This window comes from Malaclemys terrapin, chromosome 2, assembly GCF_027887155.1.
Source record: "Malaclemys terrapin pileata isolate rMalTer1 chromosome 2, rMalTer1.hap1, whole genome shotgun sequence".
NCBI classification, from domain to species: Eukaryota; Metazoa; Chordata; order Testudines; family Emydidae; genus Malaclemys; species Malaclemys terrapin.
Window position 1 is genome coordinate 141474532 of NC_071506.1, and position 16214 is coordinate 141490745.

At 52.9% G+C, this 16214-nt stretch overlaps 1 protein-coding gene across 1 annotated transcript; it reads right to left on the minus strand.

Moving 5' to 3' along the window:
* Positions 1 to 10956: 10956 nt before the first annotated feature.
* Positions 10957 to 15877, minus strand: DUSP2 (dual specificity phosphatase 2). The gene is made up of 4 exons (XM_054018829.1): positions 15322 to 15877; positions 14335 to 14468; positions 13414 to 13633; positions 10957 to 12628 (listed from the first exon to the last, which is right to left on the minus strand). The coding sequence occupies exons 1-4, from the start codon at positions 15707 to 15709 to the stop codon at positions 12414 to 12416; spliced, it is 957 nt and encodes a 318-aa protein (XP_053874804.1). The 5' UTR covers positions 15710 to 15877; the 3' UTR covers positions 10957 to 12413.
* Between the last annotated feature and the right edge of the window lie 337 nt (positions 15878 to 16214).

The window sequence follows — 16214 nt, forward strand, 5'->3', positions numbered from 1 at the left end:
GGACAACTCTACTCCCATAGCAAGGGGTCACTTCATTAGCAGAAAGCCACTCTAGAGCCTATCTCCATTAGGCTCAGTTTTTGAAGTAGCCCCAGCACCAACATGGGAGTTCTCAGTTGACATTTACTCTGATCCACAGAAACACCAGCACATCTCCAAGCCATTCAGCAAACTCCAGCATGAGGTTCCAAACATTACATAGTGAAGTTCCATGTTTACAGCTCAGGGTCTGCTTAAGCAGAGCCTTAAACACACTCTGGGGCTTTCCCATGTCCCCTAGAGCTACCCTCAAAGGAGCAAGAGCAGAAACTGTTAATGGGGACACAGGAAAAAGCCAACAGCTTTATGGAGGAGGCAGAATTTCCCCTTACCTTCTGCTACCCAGATAAGGCCTATGAATATAGGCCAAATGCCAAAACACAACACCATGGCAAAGGAGGAACTCCAAAGGACCAGCTACCACTGTGACACACTTCGACACATGCCTACTAGCACACAGCCTATTCAGAGTACTACTCCCCTGTGAATCTTTATATAGGAGACAGGTGAGAGGCACCACCTGGAACTGGCCCTCTGATTAAGGGATGATCCATTAACCCATTGTACAGAGCCCATATAACAACAATAAGAGACTGCTACACACACACTGCAGGGATAGCAGCATATATCATCTCTATAGCTACAAACTCACTATAACCCACTGCCAATATATCCAGGGTCTATCTACCCTGCAATTAAACACCCATGGCTGGCCAGTGCCAGCTGACTTGGCCTGGTGGGGCGGGGGTTGGGCTGCGGGGCTGTAAAATTGAGGTGGAGACATTGAGGTTTGGGCTGGAGCCCAGGCTCTGGGACTCTCCCGGCTCAGGGGGTCCCAGTGCAGAGATAACCATAGAGTTTAAGGCCAGAAGGGACTCCCAGATCATCTAGTCTGGCCACCAGCAGGTCACAGGCTACCCAGCACGCACACGCTACCCAACAACCCAAGCGTTACAGCCCACAGGAGACTAGACTGTGCTGTGTCCCAGGCAGTGAATAGGAGGGACTGAGGTGCCCCAGTGCCCGAGGTCCCTGCGATGGCAGGGAATTATTAAATGAGATACACCCCGATAATTCTGCCAAGTAACCCCACTCGCAGGCTGCCGCGGAAGGTGACTCTCCACCCCCCAAGATCCCGGCCAATCTGACCTGGGAGAAAATTCCTTCCCATATATGACATATGACAATCAGTGAGACCCTGACCATGTGAGCAAGAACCAGCCCAGCCAAGCACCGGAGAGAAAGAATGCTCCATGCCTGGCCCACCCAGTCCAGTGTCCCACCTCCAGCCGTGGCCATCGCTGATGCTTCAGAGCAAAGAGATTAAAAAACCCCTTCCCTTCCTGACCTCTGCCAGTGGCCAGCTGAAACCCTGTAGCCTGAGCTTTTAGGAACATAAGATGAACCAGAAGTGAACCCTGATTCCCATCATCACAAGTACCCATCCTACCATTGCACTCCTAAATTTGTCCAGCTCTGTCTCCAACAACTACTTTGGGGAGGCTCGTCCAGAACCTCCCTCCCTCCCCGGTTTGTTCATGGCCGGCTCACATCCGTTTGTTCAGCCGCACACATCCATCAGTATGCAAATACACTGCAGAGTGACAGTGACACAAGCAAAACCTCGTACACTGCAGCTACATTCACATACCCACTGCAGGGGCACAAACCAAACTCTCCTGAAGAGCTACAAACACACACCACCACAATTATTGGCGGTACAATCACACACAAGCAAAAAGCACGTCAGGAACGCACAAAATCACTGATGATGCAATTTGCCCACCCCTACACTTACTTACACACACATATTGTATACGACAGATGCATACAAACGCACACTTGGAAGCACTGCAGAGATACACAGACCCACACTGTAGACAAGCCAGTTGGGCTGTGGGGGTTCATGTGATTTTTCTCTTCAGTTTGTATCATACCTGCTCTGCCTTTTGATTGTCTGTATAGACTGAACCTTGGCTGTGGGTCGTTTAAAGCTGCTCATATGAATGTTCCCAAACACGGAGGAAAAAGGGGAAAGAACAGACTAAACTGAAACCCCGTTTCTAATTTGGGTGTTTTGTGTACAGATTTTTACACTCCTCAGCTAGCTTGGCTCACTCAGCTGGACTTGCACTGAAACCCCCATCATAGAATGTCAGGGTTGGAAGGACCTCAGGAGGTATCTAGTCCGACCACCTGCTCAAAGCAGGACCAACCCCAGACAGATTTTTGCCCCAGTAAATGGTCCCCTCAAGGATTGAGCTCACAATCCTGGGTCTAGCAGGCCAATGCTCAAACCACTGAGCTATCCCTCCCCCATCTAGGGTCAATTTCTACCTCTGCTAGCAATGTCCTGCACAACCTTAACCAAGGTGCCTCAACCCACCGTTTAGGTGTCAGTGAGATTCTCAAAATCCCCACTCAGCTGGGGGATGATCACCCCAGATCCACAAAGGGACATAGGCCTTGCAGTGCTAACTTTTAGGTGCCTAGAAAATCCCTGGGATTGAAATCCTTTTGCCGTTGCAGGCAGAGGGGAGACTCAGCCCAGGGGCCTCTCACAGGGACAGAACCAGAATGTCCCTAAGGAATAGGACCTGGCAGTCTGTCCCCATGGAGCCCTCTCCTCTCCTTCTGGAGTTGGCCTGGCTCTGGGACGACCAGGGTACTGGGGGGCCGGAGCCAGTGCCCCTGCTCCTGGCTGTGCTGGTCACTGACAGCTTCAGCTTCCTCTTCATCCCCATCCCCAAGGAGTGGCTGCCTCGTGCCCCCCAGGGCTGAGCACTGTCGGGTTCAGCAGCAGCTGAGCGGGGAGTTGGGGATTTAGGTGCCGAAAGTGGCAGTTAGGCACCTAAGTCCCTTTGTGAAGCTAGCCCTACATTTCCACCAGTGCCATGCCCAAGCTGCCTGAAGCCACGTGCTGCTGTGCTCCCTGGTGCCTGGCTAATGCCTGAGCCCTGTTGGTTTCTCAGACTCGGTGATCCCCCACCTGCCTTGTCTGCAAGGCCTGACGCAGCAGGTGTGCTCAGAGCACGCCTCCCCTGGCTGGGCGATGAGACTGGGAGTACTGGAGCTGCCTGGCTGGTGGACCAGGGGAGCAGTGCCTGGGGCACTCTTCGAGAATGGGCAGACGCAGATTCAGAGTAGGAAGGTGAACCCAGATCGCCCCTCCCAGGGCAGATCTGTGACCACCAGCAGCCTGGCTGTTCTGGGCTGTTCCACTCTGTATAAATAATTAAACATCCTAGGGCAAGCAGAGAGATTGACTCAGTAGCCCAGTGGGCAGGGCACTCGGGTGTGACATCCAGCTTCAAGCCCCTCTTCCAATGAAGATATAATTCTTTATACAAAGTGTAACAGCTTCACCAGGAGAGACCGAGAGACACCCCTCACCTGCCCCCCAGCCCGATTCTATGACGTTCAGAATGTCCTGGACTCGCACTTTGATGCAAACGCCAGAATCCCCCTCTGCCACCAAGGGGCAGTAGAATTCCACACCAAATAGGCTGAGAACAGCAGCCTGTGCAGCAAGGCGGGCAGATGCAGGGGATCTTTCCTTAGCAGAGGCCCCCAAACTGTGGGGCACGCCCCCTCTAGGGAGGCAGTTCCCAAACTGGAGCACCCCTCCCTGGGTGGGTGTGGAGGAAAGTTTTGGGGGATGCAGTGGGGCCCAGACCAGCCCCCGTGGGGGGGCAGGGAGGGAGTGCCACCCAGTCCCACTCTGCTCCCAGCTCTGCTCTGCCCTGCTCCCACCCTGGGACCCTGGCCCCAGCTCTATTCTTGGCCCCACTCCCAGCCCAGACCTTCCCCCAGCTGTGGTCCCAGCCTCGCCCCCCTTATGCCTGTCACTCCCCCGCCCCACGTCCCAGGCCTGGGGGGGGTGCAAACAGGGTAAGGGAAGGGTGCCCCTGAAAAGTTTAGGGACTACCGCCATAGAGACAAGGTACCAACTCCCGGGCACTGTGCTGTGCGGGGCAACGGAGGGAAAACATGAGCCAAAGAGCCCAACAGCATCACACCTCTGAGAACGAAAGCGGCTCCCCCCCACACACAGCTCCTTGCACAGACCCAGCAGCGGCTGTTTACCCACTGACTGTCACCTCCCCAGCATTGCCCCACTGCCCCCAAAGAGACCCCGGGTACCCAGTGACACCCAGCTACACCCTGACTGCCCCCAGAGACCCCGGGTACCAGTGACACCCAGCTACACCCTGACTGCCCCCAGAGACCCCGGGTACCAGTGACACCCAGCTACACCCTGACTGCCCCCAGAGACCCCGGGTACCCAGTGACACCCAGCTACACCCTGACTGCCCCCAGAGACCCCGGGTACCAGTGACACCCAGCTACACCCTGACTGCCCCCAGAGACCCCGGGTACCCAGTGACACCCAGCTACACCCTGACTGCCCCCAGAGACCCCGGGTACCAGTGACACCCAGCTACACCCTGACTGCCCCCAGAGACCCCGGGTACCCAGTGACACCCAGCTACACCCAGCTACACCCTGACTGCCCCCAGAGACCCCGGGTACCCAGTGACACCCAGCTACACCCTGACTGCCCCCAGAGACCCCGGGTACCAGTGACACCCAGCTACACCCTGACTGCCCCCAGAGACCCCGGGTACCCAGTGACACCCAGCTACACCCTGACTGCCCCCGACACTCTTGGTACCCCAACTTCCCCTCCAGATATCCTGGGTATCTAGTGACACCCAGCTGTATCCCAGCTGCCCCCCAGAGATCCTGGGTACCTAGTGACATGCAGCTTTACCCCCAACTCAGCCTCAGAGACCCTGGGTACCCAGGATTACCCAGACTGCCCCCCAAGGATCCCTGGGTACCCAGTGACACCCAGCTTTAGCCCAATTGCACCCCTAGACACTCTGGATGTCTGGCTGACATCCAGGTTTATCCTGACAGCCCTGCCCCAGAGACCCTGGGTACTCAATGGCATCCAGCTATACGGCGACTGTCCCCACCTGCTATAAAGCTAGTGTGACACTCTGTACCCCAAAGCAACACCCTGGCACCCCCATATTCACCACTGTCATAACATTATGATACATTTTGTACGAAGTACACCTTGTGAGGTATCATTTTAAAAGTCTTAATCTGTTGAACATTAATATCCTGTTGGACTGCATGTGCTGTCATTGTATGTGAATTTATGAAGTTTTGCTGTGTGTGTGTTACTGAAATATGTTGTAAAGTTGGAAACACCCACAACCAGCCTTTCAGGTACAACAATGGGGCAGCCAGAAACTGATAATGGCCTGTTAAGGGGAATACACGCACTCATAAGTATTACCTCAGGAACTATACACAATGGAAACCTCTGAGAGAGAGCACCTACACGATGGAGGCTGTTTGACTCACTTCTTAGCAAAGGATCTTTCCAGCAAGCTGGAAGAAGTTATAACAGTGGGAAGTGACGTCATCCTTGGGCCTCACTCCCCACACAGTTCAACACCTAGAAACAGGACTAGAGAACAAAGACTGAACAACAGGGGAGGTGATCCCAGGCTGGAGGGAATTTCCAACCTGAGTTTGGAAGATCTGGGACTTGCTTGTTGTAGTAGAAAGAGAGCCTGAAGCATGAACCTGGTGCCAGGTCTGAGGCCTGTACCAAAGTCAGCAAAAGTTATGCTATGACCAACAGCCAGCCCTGTCAAAAGCAGATGCTTGCCTGGAAGTCAGTGACCGGTACACAAACTCAGCACCAGTATTGCTGGCATTGCTACAACACACTTGTTAGAGGGCTTTCCCTTCGCTCCCTCCCCTGGTTCTTGTCACGCAGACAGAATGCAGAAAACCGGAAGTCCAAAGTGCAGGCAATGCGATGTTTATTGGGGTTAGTTTCCAGCAGGCATATGTATCCCATAACTCTGATGCCGCAGGCCCCTGGTTCCCAGTGTTCCCTTCCCAGCTCTGATGCCGCATAGCATTTACACAGTCCCTCTTCCCAGCTCTGATATCGCAGAGCCTTTCCTATGTCCCTGTTCCCCATTCTCACTTCCTTCTTCTTAGCAGGCCCAAATATACCTGCAATGCACGCCCACAGTCCCACCCCTTACCATTTATGGTCATGGTCCATTTTGGGGGGTCGTGGGTCTGGGGTCTTCATCCCACCCCTTTTGTACTCCATGGGAGAGGGAAGGAGTGAGGTGGTGCTACACTCAGGGACAGGCATTTCTTTGATCTTTTAGTGTTTTATACCTTCCCCCCAGTACCCCCCATATCTCCCAACTAGTTGCTTGACCTTGCCTTGAGAGAAGAGCCAGGCAGTTTCCAGTGTATACTCATATTTAAAAATGTTATTAAAGCTAATGTTAAAAAAATTATCTAATACAAAGGTTGGGGAAAGAGTGTCTGTACATCTGGGCATAGTGCTTAGATTATCCACAAATACAAAGTTTGTTTTTAAAGTCATAAGATACATATAGTGCATAATCAGCAATAACCCAAATGTAGGTGGATAGATTTAACAATACAGTTTAGATATTAGAATCCGAGTACTTGGGTACATCACTCATGAAAAGTTGTACAGAGATTTGGTTGTGGAACGCAAAAAATATCAATGAGCGGAGATTGTCCCAAATCCATTGGCAAGGACTCAAACCTCGGCCAACTGCTCAGAAGGCAGCTAAGCTCACCCACTATACCACCAATGCATCTACCTGCCATCAATCCCTTATCTTGTCTCATTGTACTAAAAGCCCCGTCTGGTTGTGGGTAATGCAACACACAGTATCTTTGTTCATTGTTCTTCACACGTTAGTATAAGATATAAGAGTATCAAAAAGTCAAACCCAAACTTCTACCCCAGGCTAACAAACAAGCCTAGATGCTAACAACACTGGATACATAAACACATCCCGGCAGGCCAGCACAAGAACACCCCAACCGAGCATGTGATAAAATGGTTTGATGAAAGTGGTGAATAGGGCTATTTTGTCTGAAAAATCAGGAGTAAAAGTACAAGGGGAGGTAACAAACATGTCATGAAACAAGTAAGGTGATACGTACATTGTTTATCCCAGATTGTTTGTCTCAGTCTATTAATGTTGGGATATCTTGCGTTAACCCTTTGTCTGGACTAGGGGGCAGTGCAAAGTCCCGCCACTGACTGAGCTGGTCCATTGTCACAGGCATACGTGTTGGTGTACCTGTAACCTTTCCGCCGGGGCATTAGCACCATGCATCGTCAGCAATAAACATGACTGTTCTCAGTGGTACCAGATGACAGAACAAGAAGTAATGGTCTCAAGTTGCAGTGGGGGAGGTTTAGGTTGGATATTAAGAAAAACTATTTCACTAGGGGCGGTGAAGCACTGGAATGGGTTATCTAGGGAGGTGGTGGACTCTCCATCCTTGCAGGTTTTTAAGGTCAGCCTTGACAAAGCCCTGGTTGGGATGATTTAGTTGGGGATTGGTCCCGCTTTGAGCAGGGGGTTGGATTAGATGACCTCCTGAGGTCCCTTCCAACCCTGATATTCTATGATTCTATGGTACAAGAACACACAGACCTCTTAAGTAAATACATAAAGACATTCCGGAGCTGATGGTACAAAAACACACAGACCCCTCCTAAAGATAAGGATGTAGTGACAGGATAATGGATGAAGATGTTTTGTTCGAACTATGAGGTACAAGGTAATAACATATTAACTCTGGCTATTGGTCCACACAACCTTGAGAGAGAGAATGGCCATATTGACTTTTACCATTAGTCCACACAACCCCAAGACAAGGGGTGGTCGTAAGGACACAACCGCAGGGAAGTAATTACCCCACCCCAAGAAGGAACGGGGCACACTTGCCCCACACACTGGGGTATTAGAATTCTTATGCCTTGAAGCTCTTGGTGACTTGATCTGGAGGTGGATGGGGTGTGACTCTGGCAGACCAGGTGCCAGCTCATGCCAATCTCACCATGTCTCAACTGAACACTGACAAATACATAGCTGGAATCAGTCCTGCTCACCTGTGTGTTAGCATTGTTAAAATGGGTATTAGGATTATATAGGGTTACCATATTTCAGCAAGCAAAAAAGAGGACGGGAGGAGCCCCGCCCTAGCCCCGCCCCTGCCCCTCCCACTTCCCGCCCCCCCAGAACCCCCAACCCTCCCCCCGTTCCTTGTCCCCTGACTGCCCCCTCCTGGGACCTCTGCCCCTAACTGCCCCCCAGGACTCCACCCCCTATCTAAGCCTCCCTGCCTCTTGTCCCCTGACTGCCCCAACCCTTATCCACACCCCCACCCCCAGACAGACCCCTGGGACTCCCACGCCCCATCCAACCACTCCCCACCCCCTGACAGCCCCCCCCCAGAACTCCCAACCCATCTAAACCCCTCTGCTCCCTGTCCCCTGACTGCTCCAATCCCTCTCCCCACTCCTGCCCCCTGACAGCTCCCCCCCAGAACTCCCAACCCCCCACCCCCCTGCTCCTTGTCCCCTGACTGCCCCCTCCTGGGACCCCTGCTCCTAACTGCCCTCCAGAACCCCACCCCCTACCTAAGACTCCCTGTTCCTTGTCCCCCCAACTGCCCCCCAGGACCCTACCCCCTACCTGTACCCTGACTGCCCAAAAACTTTCTCCACTCCCCCCAAAAAGCCCCCCCCGAACTCCCGACCCCCCCCCGTCTCTTGACTGCCCCCTCCAGAACCTCCCTGCCCCTTCTCCTGCCCCCTGGCCCCCTTACCCTGCTGCTCAGAACAGGGTGTTGGGCTTTGTGCGAGCCGGACACGTGGCTGCGCTCCCCAGCGCAACACACAACCCGGTCCCTGCCCCTGCACAGTGCTGCCGGAGCGGGGCGCTGGGCTGCAGGGGAGGAAGAGCTGCCGGCTCAGAATGCAGGGAGGGAGGGAGGGAGGAGGAGCTCTACAGCTGCTCCGGAGTCCAGCCGGTGACTTTCCTGCAGCCCTCCCAGCTGCTCGCTCTGCTCTGCCTGGGGGGGAAATCCCGGACATTTTGAGTGATTTACAAATTCCCCCCCGGACGCTATTTTTAGCACAAAAAGGAGGACATGTCCGGGTAAATCCGGACGAATGGTAACCCTAGATTATAAGAATGTGTTTAGTGTTTGGACTTTGACTGCTTGTGAGTTACTGCACGCATTAATCTCACTTATAACATCTGTATTCCATATTCTAAAGTAATATTTGAGCAATTGTATTGTGAGTCTCTGTGACTGTATAAATCACCAGCCACGAGAAAGACAAGAACTAGTGTAAAGTGCTGGTCTCCAACAGAAGGTGTTAACGTCTTGCCCAACAGGGATGGTCCATCAACACCAGATGGACTATTGTGGAACACTAAAGAGGACAAAAGCTATTTGTTGTTTGCCCTTCCCCCAGTGAAGATATGTCATGCACGTGAATTCCTCCCAACAGCTGTATTTGCAGCTGCGTGCACAAGTGAGGAAGGGGATATTAACCCTTAATAAGGATGAACTGGATTTCTATACCGCTTGCATTCTAGGGGGCAAGCTGTCCTAGGCATAAGCAAGGAATACCCAGTCACTTAGCCTGGCCTAGCCCTAAAGGACATACAGAGCTTGCTTATTCTAGAAGCTTTTATCATCTTTGGAAACTTAAGATTGTAACTCATTTGTGTATCTATGTTCACCCACTTTAGCCTTTGTAAATAACTCTCATTTCCTTTTCCTATTAATAAATCTGTAAATAGCTTATTATGGGACTGGCTACAAGCATTGTCTTTGATGTTAGATCCAAGGTGCAATTGACCTGGGGTAAGTGACGGGTCCTTTCGGACTGGGAGTAACCTGAATATTGCTGTGACTCTTGGTGTAAGGGACATCTATCACAAGGGCAGGCTCACCTGGGTGGCAAGACAGAGTGGAGTACCCAAGGGGACTGTCTGTGACTCCATGTTACATGGAAGAGTTTACACTTGATAATTGGTTAGTGAAATCTAAGCATAGGACTCACAGCATATCCCAGATATAAAGAGTCCAAAGAGACCCTGCAAATGGGGAAAAACAAAGGCACTATTTACAACTATCAAGTATTTACCACTATATCTAACTCAAGAGCTAGCTAACAACACTAAAGTATTCAACAGAACAGGGCACGCTACAGACTCCGTCTCAGGCCCAAAGGGAGAAGGGAATGAGGGCCGTTCAGGCACACGGCCCCATATATCCTTGGGTCAGGGAATGAGGATGAGTGGGGTCAGTGCCTAATTTGTAATGAAAGAGGTGTCAGGGCTGAAGCAATTTTTTTTACATTCATAACTGATATGGCAAACCCAGCGGTGCCGGGGCTATCAACTGCCATGCCTAGAGGTGCCGGGGGTCAGCCCTGGCAAGCCCAGGCACAAATTAAGCACTGGGTGGGGCGTAGGTGTGGGCCAAACCGGCACGGCTACCATAAATCTCTCATCAAAGGCACAGGGGTGCACGTGCCCCAGAAGTGGAGCACACATCACTACTCAAAGGATGTGTACCAGTTCTACCCAGATGGCCCCTGCATGGATAGAGATGCTGGGTAACTAGTGACACCCAGCGCAGAGACCCAGCCGTGCCCAGACTGCCCCTACTGCACAGCAACCCTGGGCACCCAGTGACCCCCAGCCCTACCCAGAATGACCCCTCCCTACCCCCCGCAGAGATGCAGGTACCCAGTGAGAGCCCTGAGGCTGCTCTATATTACACAGAGGCTCTTGCCTGGTCCTAGACCAGCAGGAGAGAAAGGGGGCCTGAAACCCACTGCCCCAAGTGCTGGAAGACAGGGAATGCACATCTGGCCTTGCCCCTTTAGGGCCCGCTCTTGGCAGGTGCGGACACCAGCGACAGTGGTAGGTGCTTGTTGTCATGCAGCATCGGGGCCACGTCCCCTTGTTCAGTGAGACCCTCCAGAGCCTCGGCAGAATGATGCTCAGAGACTCGGAGAACAATATAAAAACCAGCATTTAATTGAAACATCGTTCAAACCAACTCGGTGGGATATTATATAAATATAAAGTGCAACATTTCCAACAGCTCTATACATTAATTTCAGTCGAGCGAGAGGTTTGCAAGTGCACGAAACCGTATTGCTCTGCACTGTCAGAGAGAGCGCTGCTGAGGAAGTCAGCCCTCCAGGAGGGTTCTTTGGCTTGGCAAGTTTTATCAAGTCCCTCAGTGCATTCAAAAGAGGAGATCTCTGCTGGGAGATGGGCACCCACCCTCTCCCCCAAGAGAGAGAAGGTGCTGTGCAAGGCTCACATTATCCAAGAGGAAGGATTGGATCATCTGCAATCAAGTATCCTCAACCCACTTCCACAGCATATTTTAAAAATGAGCAGGGAGTGAATTACAGCGGGTTTTCAGGTGCAAAGAAGAAAGGCTACTGGCTCTCAGGAGTGAGGCTGGGGCCTGGTGGACAATCATAATCCACTGTTCATATAATCTGGTCATAATGATTCAGTATATTTGTCACTCTGGGCCAGAGTAGATTTTCCAGGTCAATGAGGCTGACTTGATCAAGGAAAGATCTCTGGCCAAGAAAACGTTTAAACTCTTTTTTTTATCACTACAGACCAAACTCTGCTTTCTTACATCAATCCAGTCCCACTGCGTCAGCCATTAAACTCTGTGGCACGGTTCAGACAGGGTTCTAGATGGATGTTTGGGTGGCAAGAGAGAAATCAAAGGAGACACTGTGCAAGTCATTTTTGTGGTATGGTAGCAAAGGAACCAAATTCTCTGTGGGTTCTTCAGTGGAGTTTTTCCCAGCAGAAAATTTGGACTTTTGTCTTTCCTTCTGTCCCCTGGAGCAGAAAGTTGTGGATCAAAAAAGATCAGGCAATGTACTGAATTATCTGACATGAGCCCTGATCCTGCTCGATGGGAACAGGATTGGGCCCCGTTGAAAAACAACGAAGCACTTTGCCCTAATTAACAGTGTAAACGGCCTCGCTCTGAAGCTACCTGCTGTGATTTCACACCACAAACCAATAGGGACAAATCAATCCTGTGTTCTTTTAAGACCGGGATTGGGGAGAGGCTGGGGGGTTGATAAAGTGGACATAACCTTCAGATGGTCCCAGTGTGAGGAACAAGGCCACCCGGCTGCTCTCAGTGCGTCTGGAAAAGCAGAGTTTCACTCGTTTTTTGCATCTTGCCCATCTTCACTTCTTTTTTTCGCATTCAAGGGTCCAACGCATTCATACGGGGATGGGGGCTTTCATCCGGGGAAGTCGAGGTGTCTGTACAGGTTGCAGAGGGGTGTCCTCTGACATCTTAGTGCAATATACATGAGTGATACTGTTTGGGTAGAGCACCCCCTTGGGGCTGTAAACGGAAACACACTGTGAGTCTAGGTCTTTGGCTGCTCCAGAGGGCGGGAGGTGCCTGCTAGGCAGTAGCTAATGGCACAGCACCTCTGTCTCGAACTGCAGAAGCTGTCCCATGAAGCCAAAATTGGGTGAGATGACCCCGCGGCGCTGCTTGACGAAGTCAAAGGCTTCCTCCAGGCGCACCCGCTGGGTCTGGATCAGGTAGGCCAGGCAGATGGTGGCCGAGCGGGAGATGCCAGCCTGGCAGTGGACTAGCACTCGCCCACCGCTGCTCTTCACGGAATCTAGGGGAGCAAGCAGAGAGGGTCACTGAATGCTCCAGCAGGACCCCTGGGTTGAGAACATCCTGTCCTGAGGCACTGCCCTCAGAACCCTCCAATAACCCCCCCGGATCTGTGCCCTTTAAACCCAGACTCTCCCGCTCGTATCTCTGGAGATCCCCCTTCCTCAGAGCCAGGGGCTGAGCGCTCCATGCAGCCTGCCCTACAGGGTGGCTCATTGGAGATGCTTTGGCCAAGAGTCCCTAGATGTAAGTGGTTGAAGTCCAGGGCAGGATGGGCCCAGTGTAGGGCTCTCAGTCCTGAAACTCCCTCCTCTTCTCCTTGCTGTGCACTGATCCCGCAGAGCTCACAGGCCTGATTCTGTTCTCGCTTACACCAGTGTAACCCCACTGATGTCACTGCAATTACTCCTGATTTGCTCCAGTGGCTGGTGAGAGGGGAACCAGGCCCTGTTTGGCTTTAAGGCATTGGGTAAGAGCCATTGCTTTTCCTGGGGCATTGCCCCTAGGGGAGGACATGGGGCCAGGAATGAGATTCTGACAGGGCTGGAACCGTGCCCTATGGCTGGACCGGATCCTGACACACAAAAGTTCTCCCTCTGGAGCAAGGGCTGCAGGGGGTTTAATAGTGCGCCGTGCCTAGAGACTACGGGCCTAATCCAAACCCCACTGAAATCAATGGAAAGGCTCCTGCTCCTTTCAATGAGCCTCTGATGAGCTCTATGTGAAAACCTCTGTACTAGGGCGTCAGTAGGGCTGCAAGGGGGAATGGCTGTACTCATGACTTACCAATAAAGCCAATGGCCTCTTGGAACCAGATGCTGATCTCGGCCATGTGGTTGTCCTCCACAGGGATGCTCTTGTAACGAAACTGCCCTTCAAAATGGTTGGGGCAGCTGGCGGAGACATTGAGCACGGCTGTGATGCCCAAGGACTCCAGCACCTGCTTGTTGGAGGAGTGGTGGCAGCTGCCCAAATAGAGGAATGGCAAGATCTCCACAGGGCCACCCTAGAAACAAGAAGAATAAAGACAACGTGAGACCTTCTTCCTCTGGGTTGATTTCACAGCTTTACCCTCCCCTGGAGACATGCACCCAGTTCGCCCTGCAATCACCTGGAGCTGCATCTGCCTATGGTACTCCTATGCCCCTCATCTCTGCTGGATCGGAGTGCTACTCCAGTAATGATATCAGGAGATTAGACAGATGGACAGATTAGATTAGTGCCTGGACCAATGACTTTTCTGGGAGTGAACTGACAATAGACCCTGCACTTGACCTTGGCTGAAAACCCAGATCAGTTAATGATTAATTTAATCTGCGAGCCCCACAAATCCTGCTGACAGATGTTGGGCCAGATACACACTCAAGGACAGATCCTGATGCTGTTGGAGGCTTTGTCAAAACTCCCATTTCTGAAATGGGATCAAGGACTGGCCCTCAAACAAAACGAATGACTAATTGTGGTACCCAATTCTGACCCCCGTACGCCAGCTGAGTAACACCTTCGCCCATGAACACTGACGTCAGCGGGCTCCTCAGCATTTAAGAGACCATTCGGGATGAGTCAGACTATCAGAATCAGGCCCTGTAATATGCGTTCATAGGCTCTGGGGTGTCTACATTTGGAATGGGGGGAGGGGAGTCGTTGTTGTAGATCAGCCTTCCAGCCCAAGTTTGTCGCATTGCTGAGGAAGTCAGGAAAACTTACCTGATCGTAGAAAGGAGTCATGGTCCTGGCGTTACTGTCGTCTTTGGGGTCTATCAGGGCTGGCAAGGAGGCAGGAGGAGGCGGTGGCTCAGAGCATAGTTCTGGAAAGCGGGCTTGGAAACCATCAAATCCCCCTGCAAAGAACACACCACGTTAATGTCAGCAGCAGGTAGAGCATCGCTGCTCAGCACATGCGCAGGGACAGGTGTGCCAGGGTTAGTTAAACAGGCACTGAAGCCGTTGGGAATAACAGGCAGAAAGATCTTGTGCAGATGAGCCCAGGGAATGGGCCAGCATTTGTGTGCTGAAAATGCATTTTAAAATGGGGTTTGCTACTGCAGCTTGTAATCTCAACCTGCTGGGAGAAGGGGGGCCGCCTCTCTCCAGGGCCTCCCAAGCTGGGGGCAGGAGCCAGGTACTAACCATGTCTCCTTTAGCCCTTCCGTGTGTACTTTTCTAGCACTAAGGAGTAGTGTGAGCAGCTCAGTGAGTGTGACGGGCTGCAGGTGTGGTTCTGAATTTATGTATTTGAATGTGTGTGTGAGAGAGAGGCAGAGAAGATTTCTGGTTGTTGTGCATGTGTGTTCACGAGTGGAAGTTGGTGCTGTGTGCCAGAGAGTTTGTGAGTGCCTGTAAGTTTGTGGGGTGCTAGTTAGAGTGTGTCATGCTGTGAATGTGTGTGAGATTGTGTTTGTGTGACATTTCTTATGTGTGTGAAGTGGTGGTACTGATACTGTATAGGAGTGAGTTTGTGTGTGATCCTGAGAGTGTGTGCGCTCCCCTGGTGCGGGGTGTTCTCCCAGGGTTAGTGGGGGTGCTCTCATGGTGTGTGGGGGGGGGGTGTATTCAGTGTTCTGGGGGGGGGGGTTGGTGAGGTTGCTCTCCTGGTGGGGGTGGTGCGCAGTGTTCTTCCGGTGGGGGGAAGGATGCTCTCCTGGAGGGGTGCTGGGTGCCCACAGGCGAGCCCCTAGGGGAAGGTGCCTTTACCTCGGAGCAGGTAGATGAGCGTGGGCCTGGCTCTTGCTTCCAGCAGCAGGGAGTTGAGCAGCAGTCTGGCCAGGCTGTCGGCCCGCAGAGCCAGCACCGAGCCGCTGGCTTCGTCCAGCACCACCAGGCGGGACAGCTCGCCTCTGCGAAGCCGCCCCAGCAGCGCCCTGTCCGGGACGAGCCAGTCCAGGCTGACGCCGGCTCTGCCGCGGGATCTGCGGCGCAGCAGCCCGTTCCAGCGCACCGGGCGCGAGTCCCGCAGGTGAGCCTGGCAGAAGGCGAGGAAGGGCCGGCAGTCCAGCACCAGCGTGCGCCCGGCTTCCTCGGGCTCTCGGAGCAGCCTGGCGAGCTCCGCGCTCTCCAGCTGCAGCACCTCCTCCATCACCATGGCTGGGGCTGGGGGATGCGTCCACTCCAATCCCGGGGGGCAGCGCGGGGTCCGGAGCAGGGCGCACGGGCACGGCCGGGCAGTGAGCGCAGAGTGGGGTCCGGAACAGGGCGCACGGGGCTCGGCCGGGAAGTGAGCGCAACGTAGAGCAGGGCGCACGAGGCTGGATACGCGGGGCGATGGACGCTTCAGTGTCTCTGCCGCCTACCCGGGCGCTGGCGTTTAAATACTCAGAGCAGGGGCCAGCTCCGGGCAGCCATATAAGGGACTGTGTGTCACTGAGGAACTCCTTTTTTGGGCAGCTTCCACTCACGTGCACTGAGATCAGAGGAGCTAAGGCCGTCCCACTGCGTGTGTGTGTGTGTGTGTGTGTGTGTGTGTGTGTGTGAGAGAGAGAGAGAGAGAGAGAGAGAGAGAGCGAGCGAGAGAGAGATTCTCTCTCTATCAGGGTGTGTATATTTGTTTGTGTGAGAGAGTGTGTGTATCTCTCAGGGTGCGTGTACTT